At 45.3% G+C, this 22265-nt stretch overlaps 3 protein-coding genes across 3 annotated transcripts; all 3 read left to right on the top strand.

The window, feature by feature from the left end:
* The first annotated feature begins 4130 nt into the window (after positions 1 to 4130).
* On the top strand, positions 4131 to 4973 carry LOC120688807 (protein MAIN-LIKE 2-like). The gene is made up of 3 exons (XM_039971179.1): positions 4131 to 4340; positions 4417 to 4807; positions 4915 to 4973. Exons 1-3 carry the CDS (start codon positions 4131 to 4133, stop codon positions 4971 to 4973), a joined length of 660 nt encoding a protein of 219 aa, XP_039827113.1.
* A 5144-nt stretch (positions 4974 to 10117) lies between these two features.
* Positions 10118 to 12777, top strand: LOC120688533. The gene is made up of 4 exons (XM_039970883.1): positions 10118 to 10314; positions 10797 to 10934; positions 12201 to 12294; positions 12488 to 12777. Exons 1-3 carry the CDS (start codon positions 10231 to 10233, stop codon positions 12255 to 12257), a joined length of 279 nt encoding a protein of 92 aa, XP_039826817.1. The 5' UTR covers positions 10118 to 10230; the 3' UTR covers positions 12258 to 12294; positions 12488 to 12777.
* Positions 12778 to 16131: 3354 nt separating this feature from the next.
* LOC120688532 (cysteine-rich receptor-like protein kinase 6) lies at positions 16132 to 20314 on the top strand. Its single transcript, XM_039970882.1, has 7 exons — positions 16132 to 17029; positions 17689 to 17811; positions 18718 to 18839; positions 18913 to 19123; positions 19247 to 19490; positions 19575 to 19737; positions 19847 to 20314. Exons 1-7 carry the CDS (start codon positions 16183 to 16185, stop codon positions 20195 to 20197), a joined length of 2061 nt encoding a protein of 686 aa, XP_039826816.1. The 5' UTR covers positions 16132 to 16182; the 3' UTR covers positions 20198 to 20314.
* The last annotated feature ends 1951 nt before the right edge of the window (positions 20315 to 22265 follow it).

Here is a 22265-nt window from a genome sequence, read left to right as displayed (position 1 = left end):
ACCGGAGGTAAGGTCCCTTCCTTAAATCCGCACGCGCCCCGCTCCCCCAGCGCCCGCCCGCGCCCTCCGCCCGCCCGCCACGCCGCCCGCCCGCCACGCCGCCGCAGCGCTCCGCCCGCGCCGCCGTCGCCCGCTCCAGCCGCGCCGCCGCCCGCCCGCCCCCCGCGCGGCTCCCGCACGCGCGCCGGCGCCCGCAGCGCTCCGCCCGCGACGCCGCCGCCCGCTCCAGGTACAATTTTAATTTTATTAATAATAGTTTTTAGATTAGAATTAGTAATATTAGTGTTTTTGAATATAGTTTTATGTGTAGAAATAGTTTTTAGCGTGTAATTATTTGAGTATAGTTTGATGTGTACAAATTATTGTTTTATATGTAGAAATATTAGTTTATATGTAGGAATTATTACGATATAAAATCGTAGAACATGTAATTAAAAATATTAGTTTACATACGAATACAATTGAAAATATTAATGAATTCAAACAGACATATTGGTCGCATAAAAAATAATACTAAAAATTATAAAGAAATAATTAAGATATATGCAAGAATAGCAGAATTATTTTTTAGCGTTGATTAAATTCTAAGGATGAGTAATTATTGTCGTAAATATTGACAGGCATGTCAGATGATTTGTATTTTCAAGTGTTCTATGGGTCTGGAGAAGTTAGATATGGTCCTGAAGGGGTAGATTTGTCAGAGTTTAGCTCGATCACAAAAAAAATACCCCGAGCTAGAGAGAGGACTTGGATTTCAATATCCAATTGGCTATTTAAAGCTTTCGGCCTTAGTCGAGATGAACATGATATCTCTGTCATGGCAGTGGTTAGTCGAAGGGAACCAGTATTTTGGGAGCTATTGCCGCTTGAAGGGACGCAAAACTGGAGGAACTATGTCAATATAAGTAGTAGCCGAGGCTTACCGCTTGTGTTGTTTGTTCAAGCATTCGAGAAGATTAGTTTTAGAACTCAAGCGGGCGGGGATCATGAAGGTCAGGGAGATATAATTTCTGAAGAAATTGAGACGATGCATGAATCTCATGAAGAAGATGGTGAATTTGAGATTTTAGAAGATGATACACATGCTGCACACGAACCTCGTCAAGCAACTGGTCAGGCTGATGAAGGGGAAAACATTCCAGAGATAGTTGAAGAGTTTCAGAGGGAGAGTGAAGAACAGCACAATGCAATGAATGATGACTCCTCAGATGATGATGATGATGACGACGAAGATTATCATGTCCCACACAATTGGTCCGGTTATGAATTTTCAAAATTAAGTGTAAATGAAGGTGAAGCGGTGTCTTGGGAGTACAGGCAAAATGAGGTATGCATCGGTTCGATGTATGCTAACAGTGACAACATGAAGGAAGCTATAAAATGTTGGTCGACTCTCTCTTTGCAAAGACAGTTCAAAGTTCTCAAGAGCAGTCCGAGAACATATGACGTGCGTTGTGTGAGAAGCGAATGTCCTTTCAGGGTGTATGCTTCTATGGGCAAGTGGCAGGATTTCTGGGAGGTTAAAAAAATTGTGGAGCACACATGCCTGCTTGAGCAATTAGAACCACAGCACCGCAACCTTAGTGCAGGTTTCATAGCTAACTACATGTACCCTTTGATCGTGGACAATCCTAGTTATGAACCTAAGTCAATCATTTGTGCTGTTGAGGAGGAGTTTAAATATAAAATTAGCTACAACAAAGCTTACAGAGCGAAACAGAAAGCGCTGCAGATGAGGTGGGGGACGTATGAAGCTTCGTATCACAATATACCGGCATTGCTGCACACTATATGTCTTAGAAATCCTGGTAGCTACTACGACTTGAAAACGTATCCATGTGCCCAGAAGCCTGGAAAGCAGGTACTCCAACGGTCGTTCTTGGCCTTGGGTGCTTGCATTGAGGCGTTTCCGCACTGCCGGCCAGTCATTTGTATAGATGGGACATTTTTGACAGGAAGGTATAAATGCACAATCCTCACAGCTGTTGCAGCTGATGGTAACAGACAATTGTTGCCTTTGGCAATTGCCTTTGTGGAGAAAGAATCAGGGGATACTTGGTATTGGTTTTTGCAGAGGGTGAAGCAGATGATTGTTAAAGATGTAGAGAACGTGTGTTTGATTCATGATCGGCACAAGGGTATATTACAAGCAATTGATGACATACAGAATGGTTCTACTGAGCGTAGTAGGATTGCACTTTGGCCGGACCTAAAGAGTAGGTGGTGCATGAGGCATATGGGGGCAAACTTTCATACCCAGTTCAAGAACAAAATCCTTATGAAGCTATTCAAGCGGTTATGCAGCCAGAATCAGGAAAGGAAATTCAACTTCCTATGGAAAAAATTGGATGAGCTAACAAAAAAGCAAACGGCGGAGCTAGCGAAGAGATCTGTCAATACAGAGGACGACGACCAGGTCTCGCTTGAAGATGTGGGATTGGACGGTCCGAATGTCAGGCGCAAAAGGAGAAAGGCAATTAAGACATCCTCTGAGTGGATTGAGCACGAACCAAAAGAGAAATGGCTTTACTGTTTGATGAAGGAGGTGCTAGGTACGGTTTAATGACTACGAACCTAGCCGAGGTATACAATTGGGTGCTTCGTGGTGTAAGATCATTGCCACTTGTTGGGATCGTGGAGTTCTTCTTGTATCGCACTTGCGAGTACTTCAGGGACCGTTACGCTGTGGCACAGAAAGATATGCTCGATAATCGCAAAGTTTACGGATACAAGGTTACGGAGCATATGGAGGAAGCTTTCAAAAAGGCCCGTTTACATCGGGTGACTCCAGTTGGCTCTATGGAACGTCGGTACGAGGTGATGTGTAGGGACAAAGGCCGAATGGGGGGCCGGCGTGAGAAGCATGTGCAGGAGTGTGTTCTCCGTCCTGATGCTTGTATTTGCTCATGTCATAAGCCAAAGCTGCTGCACCTGCCGTGCACACATGTCATTGCTGCCTGTTTTGAAGCTGGTGGACTACAGGCTCGTATGTATGTCTCAAATTACTTCATGAAGGAAACTATTTGGATGACTTGGAGGCACGAGATATATGGGTTTCGCATCCTTGGAGACTTCATAACTGATCCTGGACACAATGCAACTTACATTCCAGATCCAGAAATGTTTCAAGGGGTGGGCCGACGCAAGAAGAAACGCATTAGAAATAACATGGATCGCTCGGAGGCTGGTCGAGATGTCCGCCTCTGCTCGAAGTGCCATGAGACGGGTCATACGTACAAGTATTGTACGGCATTGAGTTATGGTGGCCGCACAGATGGAGCGGGCCCATCTGAAGCTGCTCCAAATCCGGCACCGCAGGCAACGGGTCGTCGTGGCTGCCGTCCTAACAACGATGGCCTTATTTGATCGAGTACGATTGTCATTTGTGTCATTCGCTATTCAATCATGTTCGATGTTAAATTATGTAATATTAGGAACTAATATGTCGTAAACTGATTTCGTCTTGGCGTACGAATATTTGTTGTAATATGTGCCCCAAATATATGTTCAATTTTATTGCTGTAATTGGAATTTGAAGTTATATATTATGTAATTTGTTGTGCATCATTTATAAATTTATTACGTTATGTTTTATTTAGTATTTTATTAAAAATTTGTTGTATTACTTAATTTATGTTCTGAAATTTTATTTTGTTATTATGCTTAATATTGTTATTTATGTTCTGAAATTATTTGTAATAAATCTCATTATACAGGTATGGCGCACGAGGAAGGAGCTACCCCTGAGTTGCTAGATGCTCTCGTCGACAAGCGCCACCGGTCGTACGTGTCTGCGGTCCGTGGCATCAGCTTAGGGACGTTTCGGGCTCGTGTGCCCATGTCGACAATGCCGATACACCGTCGCTGGGTTCCTAGGTACGGAATACATTTGTCACATATTTTAGTTGTTTTCTTAACCGTTTGTTCTAACTTGATTTTCATTTTCGCGATGCAGGTTACGCGCTTCAGGTCTTCTCCCGATTGCGCGACTTGTGGAGGGAGATATGGCCGACCCTGCACGTCGACCTAGGGACAGGGCTCCACGGTTCCAGTTCGACATGTCCCTCCTCGCGGCACTTCTCGACCGTTGGCGTCCGGAGACGCACACGTTTCACCTCCCGGTTGGTGAGATGACCCTTACTCTTCAGGACGTGGCGATGCTTCTAGGCTTGCCGTGTGCTGGACGAGCTGTGGGTGCAGAGGACGTGGGACTCTCGTGGCGCGACGACCTTTTGGCTCGGTTCGCCGGGGTTCAACGCAACGAGCTAGCGTTGCCGTACCGACCCTTGCCTGCGAACCACGCACACGGACCGACAAAGAGGTGGCTTCTACAGTTCAGTGTGAGTACATAAATATTGATTCTTTCCGTACTTATATTGATACGTATGTGCATTGACGACTCGTACCATTTTGAAGGCGGACTACATGAGGGCAGACGCAGACGACTTTACGGTTGCCAGGCACTTCGAGGCGTACTTACTGTGGCTGTTCGGCTGGGTCATGTTCTGCAGCTCGCAGGGTGACTCGTGCCCCAAACAGCTCATTCCTTTGGCGAGGTCGATAGCTGACGCTCCACTTCACGAGATGCCACAGTTCAGCTGGGGTTCTGCTGTTTTGGCTGCGAGTTACAGGGGTCTTTGCACGGGCGTGACGAAGGTCTCAGCAGAGGAGCCCATTTTTGTTGGGTGTCCTCTACTGTTACAGCTTTGGTCTTACGAGCGCTTTCGCGTCGGTAGGCCAGAGATGAACTTCGAGCCGTACGTCCAGCTGTCCGCAGACCACGACGACGTCGACAGACCTACGATGGGTTCATTGTGGTGCCTCAGAAGGGTACGTAACATCGTTTGTTTTACTTATTGTTACATGCTTGCACAAATGTATGATTTATTGGTTAACTTTTTTTTCATTGTGCAGCCTTCTTGGGTCGGCGTGCAGACGAGGAAGTCGTACCACGACTTTGTTGGTCAGTTTGACGCTCTTGTGGACACGGACGCGAGGTGGACTCCGTACACTGCAGCCGACATTTACGCCCGGGCACCGAGCGGTCTTTCGTCCTTATGCTTGCAAGATCACGAGTACTGGATGACGAGGAAGCCGATCCTTTACGACATCCACGTCGAGGAGTACCACGTTGACCGGGTTATGAGGCAGTTCGGTCTCTACCAGCAGACCCCGGTCCCGATTGTGCACTCAGTGGAGGCCCATGTCCACAGGTACCGAATAAATAGTTTTGTTAATAATTATTCATTTTTTAACCTACCATTTAGCATTGAATCGCTCAAACTTTCTATTATAGGTGGACACGGCAGGGTCAGCCACCAGGCTCGCGGTGGGCCGACAAGGTCCGTCCTTACGTCGACTCTTGGGCCGCGGCCCTCGACGACGTCGTTTTCGAGGATCGGCCGCACAGCGACGAGGCGTATCATGTAAAACTTTATTTATTAATTTGTACTTCTTATTCGTGTAGCGCCCGGCTCGTCGCTGTTTCCGTCGATGGATCCCTACGGCGCTGGATCTTCGTCTCTTCGTCGTCCAATACACGATTTAGGTACGTCTAAGACCAGGTGTTAATAGGCGGTAACAAGTGCATTTTTAATTGAATATTGATGGATTAAAATTTGTGAATCAGAGTACCGGCAGGTGGGAGGGATAGACGACGATGAGGAGATTCAGGAGGTAGACGACCTCTCGCAGATGGAGTGGGTGAACACGTTCTTCTCTTCTACACCGACGCAGGAGGTCGTCGGCACTTCACAGCTGGGGGTGCCCCACTCGCGACGCAGGACTACAGTCAGGTGGAACAGACGCCTGTTCCTGAGCAGGGTCGTCGGTCCACTCGCCAGACCATCCCGCCGGAGCCACTGACGTACTCACAGCACCACACTAGGGCGGGCCAGGCTGCAGAGCGACGTGGCAGGAGGAGAGGGGGCAAGCGCGGACGCATCTAGTTTACAGGTTGTAGCTTGTTAATTAATTTGTTCCGACATACTATCTTATGTATGCATGTGCAGACTATGATTCGATGTGTCCATTGCGTACCATTATGATGAGTAGGCCGGTGCAATGATTCGGGCGATGGTATATGTCCGTGGAGTGAAATTATAACGATTAGGCCGGTGCCGTGCAGTGTTTCGGGCGATTGGAAATGTCGGGGCAGTGCAATAATCACGAGTGAGCGCTGTGGAACGTGAAAGTGCTGAAGTCATGAGCAGTGAGACGTCGTGTCGTTGTTTAAAGTGGGAGCAGTGAGCGGTGTTGAGCGTGCGAGGGTACAAATCAAGAGCAACGAGAGGTCGTGTCCGTGTTTAAAGTGGTACGAGTGAGCGCTGTGGAGCGTGCGAATACAGTAGGCTTTTCATGTGCATTTACACTCCACACTCCGGGTATCAGACCTTTTTGCGCCTATAAATACTCACAAGGTTGTGAGCTCCCAGCAGCACTCAAACACCAAAGCTCATTGTATACCCGATGTCTGGAGGTGGGTCTAGCGGGAAGAATTACTACGGTTTTGGCAAAGGAAAATGGGGAAGAAAGGGAGACCCCATAATATGGGAGGGGCCTCTTGGACCCGATTCCTTTCCAGAACCAGTGTTTGAGTTTCCGCCACAACAGAAGAGTGAATTTACCAATGAAACTCCTCTTCGACAATACGATAACCGTAGAGAAACATGGCCAAAATGCAGACATGGTGAGGACTGCTTAGTGCAGATGTGCACCGACGGGATGGATGGCGGTCGGCGTTTCTTCAAATGCCCTCACGCATGGGTAATGCTCGGTTGTTTTATTTCTTTATTCATTGAGACATGTTACATGAAATTTGTTTTGCAGTCTTCAGATGCTCCAGAAAACTGTGGGTTTACCAGGTGGGTCGATCCTGCACCAATTGATTCTGTTCAGGAGTTCATCGAGTACCTCCAGATTAAGATATTTGATCTGGAGTGCAAGGTGAACCATTACGAGGAAGTAAGCGAGGGTAATAAAGACGGCGAAGATGATGATAACAGCAATGCTGCCGCTTCACAAGATGAACCATGCACTAATCCTTACTGCAACTGCCCTTGTCACAAGAACAAGGGCCCTGGCCCTCCGGCACCACCGCCTGCGCAACCTGCAATGGGTGGATACTGCGGAGAAGGCTCAACGCAGTTTGCTACGTGGGGGTACGGCTATTAGGACTACCTAGTCCAAGTGACATGTTGCATCGTTGTATTTGTCATGTTAGCTTAGATCAAAATCTGTTTACCGTAGTTGCAACGGGTTCTGCCATGCCACTACATTTCTACTGTGTGTTTCATTAACGTTGTATTATGATGTAATTCCTATGGTTAACATTGTGACGATTACGCCGGTACCGTGTAGTGTTTCGGGCGATGGGATGTGTCAGGGCAGTGCAATAATCACGAGTAGGTCGATGCAGTGACAGTACGACGAGTTTAAAGTGGGCGATGCGATGAGTAGGTCGACGCAATAATTCGTGTTTAAAGTGGTAGCAGTGAACGCTGTGGAGCGTGCGAGTGCTGATGGTACGAGCAGTGAGAGGTCCTGTTGTTGTTTTTAGTGGAATGAGTGCGCACTGTGGAGCGTGCGAGTGCAGAACCGTGGACGACTATGGAGCAGTGAGCGATAATATTGTGTTCAAAGTGCGTCTATAAAAGAGCACCTTGTGGTTCCTGAGAGCACAGACTTGCAATTCAGTTCCCACTTTTTTTAATTAGCCCAACCAAACAGCTATGAGCTCCTCATTCTCCCGGGCAGCTTTCCGTCGGGAAATGGAGGCTAATTTAGGACCCTCTCCTAACGATCCCAATAGATGTATTACAGATTGCAAGGTATGGCCGAAAGGTGTAGAGCCACCAGATTGCTATTGCCAAATGCGTTGTGTTCCGAACATATCTCGTGATTACGAGACTTTTGGCCAGAGATATTGGTGTTGCAAGAATATCGAGGAAGTCCAAAAAATAGGTGCAACATCACAGGTATAGATTAATTTGTAAATATGCTTTTATTATTTTTATTAATTTTGAATCGTTTCTTGTTTGCAAAAGTACGCTGGTGAAGACACGCATACTCATTGGTGTCATTTCCATGAGTGGATTGACACATGGATCACCAATCGTGATCAGCGATATATGGAGTGGTTAAAGAAGGTGAATGAAGATTTACGCAAAAGCGAGCGTGCAAAACCAGACATCGCGGGACGTGATAAGGGTACTGCTCGTGAATGATTGATGTTGTACTGCTACGTCTGAATAAATAATGTAACGTTTGTTCGAATTACCTAAGGCATGTTAGGTTTAGTATTGGACCTCGTTACCGTAGTTTGCAACAGGTCCGGACATGCCATGTCATGTGTTCTGTGCGTTGAATTGTGTGGACCACTATTTAATTTGGGTTCAATGTTTGAACGGTGATTGTTTTTATTGTCTGTACCGGCCGATATATGCCAACGGAGTTGTTATTGCGTCGGTCTGAAAAGTTTATTTGTAGGGCAATGCTTCTGAATAATTTAGTTGCAGCTAGTACAAATTACACAATGCCGATTAATTTGATATTGAAATTATAATAACAATTGCACTGGCATGTACATGGAACACGATAACGTCGTGTTCCATCTAGACCTAACATGCCTTAGGGAATATGAAATTCGAATATTACATGATAGTCATCTACTGAGTGCACCGAGGATACTTCCCCTTCCTAATAGCCTCGGGTCCCGCCTCCTTCGCACGGCGGGCCCTCTCTCGCTTCCTCTCCCTATCAGCTTCACGCTCCTCCGCCTGCCGACGTTCAACTTCTGCGAACCTCTTTTCGATCTCTTCTTTATCTTTCTTGCGCTTCTCCTCCATTTTTTCCTCTTGCAGCATTCGCTGCCACCTTTCCGCAGCCCACCTTGCTTGGCGCTCAACGTGTTCCTTAGCTTCGGTCAATTGCTCCGTGTCCAGCCACTGTATGAAATCACAAAGAGGTGGTGGACTCTATTTCGAAGCCGAGTTAGAATTAACATACTGAACTCCGAAGGCGCAAACTAGATAGTGCGAGGTGATACCTTCGCTTTGTCCTTGCCGTAGCGCTTTGGCGGATCGAACTCGTAGTTCTCACACATGAAGAACCTCCTGCCGAAGTCATCGCCCAAAACTTTGGACTCCATCAGCTTGCACAACGAACCGCAGAAGCACATTGGAACCTGCACTCCTTCAGGCACATGTTCTCTAATTTTGTTCCACGGAATGTAGGTAGAACCAGAGGAAGACATGGTGGCCGTGCGTGGATGGCTAAAGACTCCGTATGAGATGGCTACTGACTTCATATGAGATGGGGCGATGTTTTATTTATAGATGGAGCTATTTGGTCTATAGGCATAGTTCACGCATGTCTATCGCCGTTTGAAACGGCGGTAAGTACTCCCATATTTTTAATTATAGTGGGAGTGCAGAAGAATCTGATGCAAGGTGACAAGACATCGAAATAGTAATTGAAACTCATGAATATCTCATGAAAATATATTTTCACAGATTATTAGAGTTAAATCTAATTTGTATAAATTTTTAAAAAATATTTCCCTCACCTCCGCTATCTCTATTATTTTCTGAAATATCGATAAATGTAAAGATAATAATTACAGTTCAGATAGTCTTTAAAATAATTATACAAATATTTATATCAGTGAAAGCTTATAAAACAATTAAAAATAAAAAAAATATGGGACACCTACCGCCGTTTCAAACAGCGGTAGGGCGCTGCCAGCTACAGCCGGCTGTAGCAGCCGGCTATAGCCGGGCTACAGCGCGGCGGTAGTACTTACCGCCGGATCAATTGGCGGTAAGGAGCTACCGCCGTTTGATCCGGCGGTATCTTCAATTGGCGGTATCAGTGAAAGCTTATAGTGGGCCCAGGGAAGATACCGCCGGATCAAACGGCGGTAGCTCCTTACCGCCAATTGATCCGGCGGCAGGGTGACATTTTTGAAAAAAAATTATACCCACATATATTTTTGATAAATCGACGAAAAAATATAAAAATAAAAAAAAAACTCCCGGCTCGGCTTCGTTCGGAAGGCTCCTCGGCCTTCCCTTCTGATGGGCCGTCAGGACCATTTGGGCCCTGCAGAAAATCGAGCAGCCCAGTTTCACCCCTTCCCCTTCCTCTCAGCGGGTGGCGGCGGTCTAGAGCCTTCTTCCTCCATCACTTCTCGTTGCGCTCCACCGGCATCGCTGCTCGAAGAATCGAATCATGGAAGGGCGAGGTAGCACCACCACCACGCCCTTCTACCGCGGCACCACCACCACCCTCTCCACGAACCCCGCTTCTGCTGCGGTATTCTTTTTTCTTTGCCTTCGGTGGCCCCGATCTCCTTGCCGTGGTTGTGGTGCCTCCTTGGTGGAATCTAGGTCTTGCGATGTTTACCTAGTCCTTAGGAGTTAGAAGTATGCTGCACTCCTAGCCTCCTAATCGTATCCTGTTGCTATGTTCTATGGCTCTGCGCCGCTGCTTACTCCATCCTTATTGGGGGATCAGGAGACAGGGAACCGTTTGCGATGAATAGAAAGAGGCACTGCTTCGTCCCTGGCGAAATCTCGTTACTGATTTTTTATAGAGTGCTATTCATATGCTGTTACTAAGTTGCGTGAGAGAATCTTGGTGGTTAAGGTTAAGCTTATATGTCCTGTGGGCTTGAATTTTGCATGTCAGTAGGATATTAGGTTGGGCTGCATGAATTTCTAAGTACTGCGTTTAATTTTAGCTGATAAGATTGTCCTGTACCTCACTGATTAAAAGCTGATTTTGCTAGCGAGCAGAATGGGGCGCAGAAAGGGGATAGGGAGGTTGCCGTGGATGCTGAGATAGCGCGGGTTAACAAGCTACCAGCCCATAGCTCCTACGCTATACACCGCATGAAGGTGCTGAACAAACTTCGCCATCTGTTGTCTATCAAGGTGAGCACCTCTACATTCTCAATGAGAGATTTGAGTTATTCCGATTGTTTGTGATGTATGATCCTCCTTTCTTTTATCTCTATGATACTAGTATGTTCTATTGCCCTGTTAATTTGTCTTTCTCGGCATAACAAAGTTTGATCTGCAGTTATATGTCCCCTAGTTTTCCAAGATTTGACTGCAGGGAAAACATTGTTAATATACCTCATCACCAGTGTTTCAAAGGCACCGCCTAGGCGTCCAGGTGGACCCAGCTCGCCTTGAGCAACAGTCACGCCTTGTTGCCTAGGCACCGGCACCGCCTAGACATCCAGGCATACCCAGCTCGCCTTGGGTTGCCTTGTCGCCTGTAATACACTGCTCGTCACAATTGAATGATGAGCAAGATTGCTTCTGTGTATTTCTATAACCGGGAGGATGCTTATATTTTGTTCATATAGTTGGATTACTGTTTTGGAAGAAATAGTCCCAGGACCAAACGAAAGTGTGTCTTGCCCAGTAGTAGTTGTTGAAATTTATTTTAGCTGTGCTAATTCATAGTGATACACACTTGGCTTACTAAAAATAATTAAGAAACCCATTCGATGTAACAAGAGAATAACCAGTGGTTTTAATTGAATATCCTGTGAGTTAGTGGAATTGTGGGGTTTTAGTATGTCCTGATTAGCACTTGATGTCATGATTAGCCTTTCTTAGGTTAGTAAGGATAGGGCCGAAACTACAATTGGTTTTATGTCAGATTGTTCCACAGCCACAGTCAAAAGATCACCTAAACCAGTTGGGGATGGAGGCGGCTAGAAGCCTCCTATACATTCTGTAGTGTACTTAGTTCTGTTCATTGTTTAGAACTAAAATTTTGTGTAGAAAAGTCTGGTTTCTCTAATTGCACCAACATGAAGGGATTATAGTTTCTCTTGAGCATTAATTATTACTGAACTCTTTGGGTTTTATCTTTGATAAGACCTTATTTTCTTTAGCATTCTTTGTTTGTCTCCTTAAAACTCAAAAACTGTGAAAGCCACTTCCACGTTTTCCTTTTTTGCAGCAAAAATTAAGATAGTTATAGGTTATAATCAAAACCAATTTTACTGAGCAACTAGAATGCTAGATGTTATCCTAACCAAAAAGTCAAATAGAATCTCCTTCTCTGAGCTCTGCTATCCGAACCAACACTTCAGCTTCTGGAATGAGATATGTGCCTGTATTTGATTGTTTATCAAGTTTATTTGAAATTCTCTTTTTCACCTTTTACATTCTCCATTGCAGAGGACCACATCCCAAGATGAGGAACTTGAACTTCTTTTTGCAAGCCTTTCAATCTAAAGTGTCTCCCTGACAAGTATTGTGTTAACCCTTCTAGGTAACTTACACTTGATAATACATTTTTTTTCAATTTCACCAATTCTGAATGTGGGACATATTTGATTAAAAGTAGATGGGTTATTCTCATTTTTATGTTTCATTAGATCCCAAATTATTGTTATTTTTTAATCAATGAGAAATACTATCTTACTTCAAGTGATCATAGTTTTATAACACCATTTTACCTGCAGGTGGGTGCACTATTCCTCTGTCCACAGTTAATACCGTATTTCCAATTCCAATAGTTCTCAAATCCAAGGAGATCCCGTTGCTTTCTGCAGCATATAAATTGTGGGTAACCTTGTGTGAGGGTGTGGTGTGCTCTGATCCTCTTTTGACCTGGACGATGTGGAATGGTTGGTACTGTATCATATACAATCAGTTGTACGCAAACGGAGGGTTGTAACTGTAACAGAAGTTGCTCTTATAAACGGTTATAAGTTTGCTAAATAACCATGGTATCCATTGACCATTGTTGCCTCGTTGGACTCCTGTTCATTTTTCATTCAGAAAGTTCTGGATTTAGTTCTCTGATAGTAGAACGTGCACCCATAGTAAGGATGATTGATTCTCGTTGTAATTGATGTGCTGGGAACATAATTTCGAGTGCGAAGCTCATGTGCTCTATGATACTAGAATTAGGCGTGAAGCATTCTGAGTGAAATTCAAAGCGTAATACATTTTTGACTTGAGCGCTAACTTAAATCGTTCCACGTACAGTATCTGCTTCAGCTGTATCCAGGTATGTACTGCTGATTTTGCTCTGTCGTGGCGTCTTTATTTAGGTGGTTCAATCTGAAGGCGGCATCTTGATGTTGGCAGTTCAAACTGATTGCGCTTTTGTAGGTTGATGAGTTGTTTTCTCCTGTTACTTTTGCACGCGGTTTGGGATGGGAAAAGAAGGTTATGCTGCAAGCTCTAGGCCTTATCAGTCTATCTTTGCCTTCCTGTATTTGAACCATAGATGTGTGTGGTTTACATACAATGTAATCTTGAGAACATAACAAGAACTCAGAAAGTTTATATCGGATCAGTTAGCCAATCGGATATCTAGAAACCCGGTAGAAGTTAATGCCTTGAGACACCACTCAACGGAATTTCCCAAATACGCAACAAGCTGACAGGTTGAATGGCGGTCAAGCGAGAGGACCCTGACATCAACAATCAGCTAGGTCGGGCGGGCCTGTTCGGACGTTTACTTTTCCGGAGCTCATCTCTTTCGTGCGTCGTCATCAACGAAGCCGGCAGACACCGTCTTTTTGCATGACCGATTCAAGTTTTCTAAATCCGGGGGCGGATCCAGCTATGGGGCCAGCTACCGGTTTCTATAAGGGCAAGGGGTCGATTGCTGTGCTGAATTCTTCAACCGTACGTGATCAGTAACTCTCAGTAACTGCCGTTGTTAGATCCACGTGACAATCATACAAGCAGCTGTTTATCACTTAGGGCAAGAATAAGAAGACTTAACAGACAACATAGTGTACAACATGCTGCCCTACAAATTATTTCATACTAATTCTATAATTCCTTAATGCTAAAGGGCGTTCCTTTTCTTTTCTTACCTCACTCTCTTTTCCCCACATCATTAAAAACCATATGAAGCATTGCATCATATGACCTACAAGACTGCTGACGTCTGTTTGTTTGCCGTTATCACGCTTTGGCAGTCAGAGCAGACCAACTCTGCCCTGCCCCTCGGAGGTGTCAAGGTAGTTTTCATGTAGTTCCTCTGTTTCATAGCTTGCTGCTTCCTTTCACGAAATAGTCAGGGGTCATAGTTCTGTTTCAATACTCTTTTCCCTAAAGGTGAAAGCAAATTAGCAAAAAGTTGGCTATTCAGGTTCTGTTTGGATCTATCTAGGTAATACATTAGTTGATTAACTAGAATTAGCTGGGTTGAACCACCTAATTGGATAATTAGAGTAAAAAAATGCACGGTCAGCCCTCAAACTTGGTTTGTAGTGTCATCTAGATCCTCATACTTTCAAAATGCACATTCAGATCCACAAACTTACTAATTGTGTCATATGAAGTTCAATTACCATTTTAAAGTTATAAACCCGAAGTATTTATGCTAATGTGGATCTTACATGTGGGCCTAAATTCTATTTTGATTTTTTTTGCCCTCAACTCTTATATCTTCAAAATTTTATTTCAAAACTTTATATCCAAATATTTTTCCCAGTGTTTCCTTCAAAATTTATTTTTTTCATTTTTCATATTTTGTCATATAAGTTTATTTTCCTACAAAATTTTAAACAGATCTTTTGTATTTGAACATATTAGTACTAGTAAATTTGTTATGATTCTTTTACGTTTATATATTTTATATTTGAATAAATATATAACTTTCGATTTAGTTTAAGCAACTGTGATTTGAACTTCACATGATACGATCAGTAAGTTTAAGGATTTGAATGTGCATTTTGAAAGTTTAGAATCTAGATGACATCCCGAGCCAAGTTGGTATATTTTACTTGAATAATTATTATTTAACTACTTAGAAGAGTTTTACCTGTGTATTGCTGGTTCCGTTTAAATCCATTCTAGCCAAAATTAGTTACCTATCAATTAACTAGTGGATTCAAACAGACCCTTCGTAACTCTTAAGAATCACATCAATTATACCGAAAAGGTTCTTGCTTGTGCAATAAGTCCTAATAATCATTAGCCGTTCGAATTCTCTGTCTCTCCTTTCAGATACTCAGTCCATAGCATTCCCGCGATCACTTAGGTGGATCTGGAGCAGGGAGTAGTTGGAAATTACAAAAAATCAACTCTATCTTCTACTATAATGACAAGTAGCATAAAATAGTTTTCTATATTTAATCCTACTACTAAACCGTTTATGCTACTACTATGCTCGTGCGTTGCTACGAACAAAGTTGGTATAAGTATTGGATACGTATAATTGCACGTGCGTCAATTTGTAGAGATCTACGTGATCAAGTCGTGGACGGAGAACTTGTCCAACTCGCATAGGGGATAGACTAAGGCCCACATATCAATGAGATAAGAAGAACGAACTAAAAATTTAGGTGAAAACCTTCCTCGCTTTAGAAATATGTATAGACTACAAATGGAAGCTCGTTAAGTCTCGATGTGAATTGTCACGCAAATACTCATAAAAATTAAAACATCCTTCCATCAATTAAGATAGAGTATTGTGTTAGAATATTTAACAACTAGACTATTATGCTCGGAGGTTGCTACAGATAAAGTTGGTATAAGTATCGAATACATATAGTTGTCCATGTGCAGTGGCGGAGGCAGGATTGAGCTCCAGGAGGAGCCCTCTTGTTCTTCCTCCTCCTCTCATCTCCCCATTCTTCCTTCTTCCTCCACAAATTTGTAGAGATCTATGTAATCGAGTCGTGGATGGAGGATTTATCCAACTTGCATACGAGATGGATTAAGGTTCGCATGTCAATGAAATTTAGATAAAAATCCTACTCGCTTTAGAAATATGTATAGATTAAGATAGATCAACGTAACCAATTTTGATTTTTAGCCATGGAAATTTTTTATCTCTTAAAATTACTCGCATGGGTTGAGGGACTGGTTTTGATATAGGACAAATAAAACAACGCCAAAGTCATGTTTTGATAGCGACTATTCGACTGGTGGTACCTATGAAAATATATTTATATTTGAATAAAAAGAGTTAAAGTCTAATTCAGGACAAACCTAAACTTATGTTATATTTTGACCGAATCAAAGTCCATCGATCACTCTAAGCAGTCAATGCAAGGGTCAAAACAGCCCCCACATCGAGCTAAACTTCCAAGCAAAATCGGCAGCGTGCTTCAGTTTGCCACTGCCTAGCTAGCTCCTCTATAACTGTTGCGAAGGCACAAGTTCCTTCACTAATCACTAGCATAGAAGCATGGCCACCGTGAACTCCACGCGCGCCATGGTCGCCGCCCTTCTCCTGCTCGCTCTCTTCTCCGCTCACTTCCCAGGGAGCAGCGACGCCTTCGACCTCATGAACTACCTCTGCAGCAACAGGACCTCCTACGGCCTCAACTCCACCTACCGTTCCAACATCGTCGCCCTGATGGGGTCCCTCGCCACCAACGCGTCCAGCTCCGCCGTCGGCTTCGCCACCGCCGCGCTCGGCCGCGCCCCCGACCAGGTGTGGGGCCTCGCGCTCTGCCGCGGCGACGTCAACGCCACCAGCTGCGCGTCCTGCCTCTCGCTCGCCCCGGACATCGCCTTCGGCTTGTGCAGGGGCGTCAGGGACGTGTCCATCTACTACGACCGCTGCCTCCTCAGGTACTCGGACACCGACTTCCTGGCCAGCCCGGACGCTGCTGCGGCGACGGTCCAGTTCGGCGTCAACAGGGATATCAACATCACCTCGGACCCCGGCCGGTACGTCGCGCTCGCGGCGGACCTGATCGGCGCCCTGGCCGGTTGGGCGGCGCGCAACTCGACGAGGCGATACGCCGCCGGGGTGATGACCTCCGGCGAAGGGTTCGCGACGACGAACCGCAACCTGGTCCACAGCATCTACGGGCTGGTCCAGTGCACGCCGGACCAGGCGCCGCAGGCCTGCCTGGGGTGCCTCAGCAGGCTCAGGAACGACATGCCCACCGTGTTCAGCGGCACGGCTGGCGCGCAGTTCAACGCGGTGCCGTGTAACCTCAGGTACGAGATGTTCGTCTTCTACGACAGCAGCCCGGTGGTCAACCTTGTCGCGCCGCCGCCGCCAGCTCCGACAACCCAGAACAGTAAGATGTATACAGCGTGACTAATTTGATTTCGGACATGATCATTAAATTCTTTTTTACAAAAAGATTGCAAGGAATACTGGCCCGTCACGTAGAAACTCAGATGGGCACCCGCGCTGACCGCATTATCCGTCACGTAGAAACTTAGATAGGCACCCACAGTGACCACACCTACCGATGAGGCTGCCCAAGCAGTCACACGCCTACCGAGCAAACTCTCGCGCGCGCGCACACCCTCCGGGAAAAATCCACGTGCCACACCCACGTTCGTTCCAAACGGAAATCGAACATTGCCGGTAGCAATTCTCGCTCTTGAAAAATCAAACGGTTTGAATTTTAATTAAAGATGTATAAAAATAATGGCATTTATCATACAAACTAAGTATAATTAGATTAGTTATAGAATATATATTTATAATAAATTTATTTAGAGACATAGTGCTAATAATATTTATTATAAATTTGATTAAACTTAAACTAATTTGGGCGACACAAATTTTGTAATTACTTTTTTTTATTTGGACGGAGGAAGCACCAGCGAGCCATCGCCTCGTTCGCACGATATTAAATTCAAAGCTCACGGCACGACGACAAGTCCACGACACTGTTCAAATCGACATCACAGCTCAATAGCTTCCATTTTCTGCACGTAACTGCAGCAAACAGGGCAGGGGGTTCAGGGGACGCAGCAACAGTGATCGCTATCGTCCTAGGGGTCCTACTTCTTGTCCTTGCGTCCGCATTTACCATCTACATCCGGAGAAAAGCACGAGCAAAACAATGTGAGTTCTACAAACAAATCTTGGTTGTTCAGCTTGTTAGTTGTTAGTATAATCCTTGTTGCATGTTAGCGTGGATCAAGTCTTTTGTAAGTCCATGTCAAGTCTTTGTCTTTGGTGCAAGGCAAATTAAGTCTTTGCCTGGCTTAGTGTGTAGCTTAAAAGATTTGAATCATTAGGGCTGTCTTGTGCTATAAAATGAGAGGGAGAGTGCAATGGGACAGTAGTGAGCAGAGTATAATGAAATCTAAAAAAAACCAAAATAAACGATCTACATTTGGAATGGAGGGAGTAGAATTCATCAGTCTGAGTGATTGAAGCAAGATCATCATTAAGGGGGAGAGAGTGGTGAGTACGTGTAGAGCTAATTAATAATCACTTTGTGAGTGAAAGCAAGTTCATCGGTTTGTGAGTGAAACACGGAGTGTGTGCACAGCTGAGATTAGTATACAACAGTAGTGGATGTGTGCTAATTGGAGTTAGTAAAGTGAAAGGGTTAGCGTGCATGCAGGAATTAGTGGATCTTGTGCACTAGTGTTTTGGCGAGTTGTGCGGGGCTGAATTGCATCGTAGTGTGTATATGTGTTTTTTATTGTTAAAATCAGTGTAATCATGTTTTGAGCTATGATGAAATAAAGCAAGTGGATGCTGGTGTGCAGTGCTACAAAAGCGTGTGTGAGGTTTTTCTAGTGTCAAGTGTGTGTGTGTGTGTGTGTGTGTGTGTGTGTGTGTGTGTGTGTGTGTGATTCCGGGAGCTGGTGAGGCTAACCCTGCTGCAGTCAGAACTTCTAGCTTTGTTTTCTGTATCGAGCAAATACTTCTAGTTTTGTAGAAAGAAGGGTTCTGGAAAAAAATAGCAACTTTAATGAAGATCCGATCCCCTAACGATAACAAAGCATGTATATGCAGATGGCGGGGAAGATGAGGATGCTGGATCTCTTCTCTTTGACCTGACAACATTAAGGAGGGCGACGGATAATTTTGCTGAAGAGAATAAGCTCGGGCATGGAGGCTTTGGCGCAGTATACAAGGTATATGGCTGATGACGTTTGAGGCTACAGATAGTAACTAACAGGTACAGTGAATCTTACCTCATTTTTTCAGGGTTTGTTGCCTGATGGACGGGAGATTGCAGTGAAAAGGCTGGACAAAGCTTCAGCGCAAGGTCTAAAGGAGCTCAGGAACGAGCTTCTACTCGTCGCCAAGCTTCGTCACAACAACCTTGCAAAGCTTCTCGGCGTTTGCTTGAAGGGACAGGAGAAGCTACTCGTATACGAGTACCTGCCCAATCGAAGCCTGGACACCTTCCTTTTTGGTACAAACTGCAATCCATCTCTTTTTTTAAAAGGGAGAATGAACACTGAAAAACTAACTGCAGTCCACAGTAAATTACCATGGATATGATATGAATAATGATCTTTCCGCACTTAATTTGCAGCACCTACAGCAGAGAAAAATCTATTGTTAGACTGGGAGACAAGGTACCGGATAATATACGGAATAGCACGAGGTCTGCTATACCTTCACGAGGACTCGCAGATCAAGATCATACACCGGGATCTGAAGGCCAGCAACATCCTGCTAGACACTGACATGAACCCGAAAATCTCTGACTTTGGCCTCGCGAGGCTCTTCAGTGGCGACAAGACGACTACAATCACGAGCCAAGTCGTTGGAACACTGTAACTCCATTGTTCATCTGTGCTCAGCATCACACGACGTTCCATGGTCTGAACTGAACTCCATTGTTCTCTCTTGCCTGTCAGAGGATACATGGCGCCTGAGTACGCAGTCCTGGGGCACCTGTCGGTGAAGTTGGACGTTTACAGCTTTGGGGTGCTCGTCCTGGAGGTCGTCACAGGAAGGCGAAACACCGACACAGCATGCTTCGAATCAGAACTTGGAGAACATGGCACTCTGCTGAGCTACGTGAGCCTTCCTAATCTCTAACTTTATGAACCAAGTGCAATGAGATCATGGTCATCAGTCACCAATGAATACTTGCATTGTGAATTGTGAGTAATTATCTTTTTACCAGGTATGGGATCACTGGCTGAAGGGAACGCCACTGGAGACGACGGATCCCTCGTTGGACTGCCAAGCCCTGCAGGAGAGCGAGGTGCTCAAGTGCATTCACCTCGGACTCCTCTGCGTCCAGGAGGACCCGGCAGACAGGCCCGCCATGCTAGACATACTCGTGATGCTCCACGGCCACGAGGCAAGCTTCGCGGCGCCTTCGAAGCCGGCGTTCGCCTTTGCATGTGGTGAGCTGACGAACTCTGAACATCCTGGTGTGTCCGGAGGTCCGGGTAGCCAAAGAGCAGCAGCTGGTGCTACTACTGTGTTCTCTGTGAATGGGATTTCTGTATCAGAGTTTGAGCCTAGATAGATACAAACATAGACAGATCAGATTGTCATACAGATAGAGGGGTGGAAAGGAACGAGTGAAGGTAATCTAGATTAATCAACATTTTTCTCAAACATGTTCAACATTTAGTGTTCAAATGTTGAAATTGATAGTGATCGGGTGCTCTAGCCTAAGAGGGGGAGGGGATGAATTAGGCACTCTAAAAACTTAGACCTATAGCTCCAATTAGTTTGCACAAAAATTAAACTAAAACATGCTATCTATATGTGCAACTAGGTTGTTCTAGTGTGAAACCCCTATCCCAAAAGAGTTTAGCAACCTATAGCCTTTCCTATCAAGAAACTATTCTATGAAAGTAAAGGCACACAAATTGCTTAGTATGAAATGCGGAAGCTTAAGGAGCGGGATAGGAGATAGCAAACTCTTGACGCGGGTGTTTATCCCGTGGTTCGGTTAGCCACAAAGGCACACCTACATCCACATTGTTGTAGCATTCACTAAAAGTATTGTTACTCGGCCACCAAGTCTCTTCCGTGAACACAATCACGGTCACCTTGGCCCCGGGTTCCACTAAGGAGCTTCTCCACAAAAGATGGGGGTCTCCACGTCCCCCGCACAAAGATGTCGTCGCCGCTCCACACCAAGTCGGAGGGTCGATGACGTTGCCGGCGAGCTTCACGCTCCAAGGTGCCGGCGCACCAAGCTCTTGTTTTGGTTCGCTAATGAACCACAGCACAAAGGCTTGAAGCCTTGCAATCTCACTCACTAAAAGCTAATCCTTTACACAACACTCTCAAAGTGTGCTAAGGGCTAAGGATATGATCTTGATGCTTTTGTATGGCTTGGAGATGTTCTTGGGTGTGTGTGGGATGTCCAGCAACTCCAGCAATCTTCAAATGGCCAGGGTGAGGCATATATATAGGTCACCAAGTCTTGTAGCCTTTGCTCCAACGGTCAGCAAAATTCTGTGTACCATCGGATGAACCGATGCCTCTGGCTGGGGTAGCGTCGGTTCATCCGGTCACTCATAACCCGAAGTAGCCGTTGAACTCCTGACAGCTGACGCAGTGATCATTGGTTGAACCGATACTTTGTACCGATGCATCACCGGTGCATCCGGTGCTTAAGGATCTTCTCCTGGGTGTTGACGTCATTACACCGATGGTATGCACCGATGCTTCACCGGTTCAACCGGTGCTGAAAACTTGGCTCTTGCGCGACTTGTATCGTCTCTGGAACACAGTACGCCCAATACACCGATGCCCCTTTTTTGACCCATCGGTTCATCCGGTGCCTATAAGCTGACTTGGCTTCGATTCCCTTCTGCACCAAAGTACCATGGCGTCGATTCTTTCGACTACCATCGGATGCACCGATGCTCATGCGTCGGTTCTTCCGGTGCTACTGACCCCCGTAGGGGCGGCCCTTCGGGCCTAACTACACCTATCTTCTCTTTCTCTTTGTCATCACTTGATCCTAAAAGCCTGAGAATGGTCATCTTAACAATCATTAGTCCCATTGATTGCGTTGTTAATCGATCACCAAAATCACTCGAAATGGCATAAAAGGTGCCATGTTTGTTTCAGAAATTATAAAGATGAAATGTAGAAATTGCAAACACCAAATGTTGAAGCTAAATTCAAAATGATGATTACTTTTTACACCTATCAACATCGTGAACCTTCTTCTCGGGCACTGGCGGTGGCGCGAGGCCACGGCGGGTCGGCTGGGGTGGGCGAGGTGGGCCGGCACGAGTCCGCCAGAGTGGCAGCTGGGGCGCAGCTGAGCCGAGCCAGTGTAAAGACTCTATTCGGCTGGCTTATCAGTCAATCACTCAGCAGTATTTTTCTCTCACATGAAATCAGTACTAGCCACCATCCAGTCAACAATACTTTTCTCTCACAAGAAATTAGCACCAGCCATCAGCCAAAGCCAGCCGAACTGCAAGTGACGGAAGGACTGAGATCTATTAATAACTCTACTTTTTATTAACTAAAATGCCATGTTGGTGATTTTTGCTGGATCCCGCATGCTTAGATATGACTCCAGTGATTTTTCACTATTTTATCGTGTTCCTGTGATTTCTGTG

The sequence above is a fragment of the Panicum virgatum genome, chromosome 9N (assembly GCF_016808335.1).
Source record: "Panicum virgatum strain AP13 chromosome 9N, P.virgatum_v5, whole genome shotgun sequence".
NCBI classification, from domain to species: domain Eukaryota; kingdom Viridiplantae; phylum Streptophyta; class Magnoliopsida; order Poales; family Poaceae; genus Panicum; species Panicum virgatum.
This window is presented reverse-complemented; position numbering and strand designations above follow the sequence as displayed.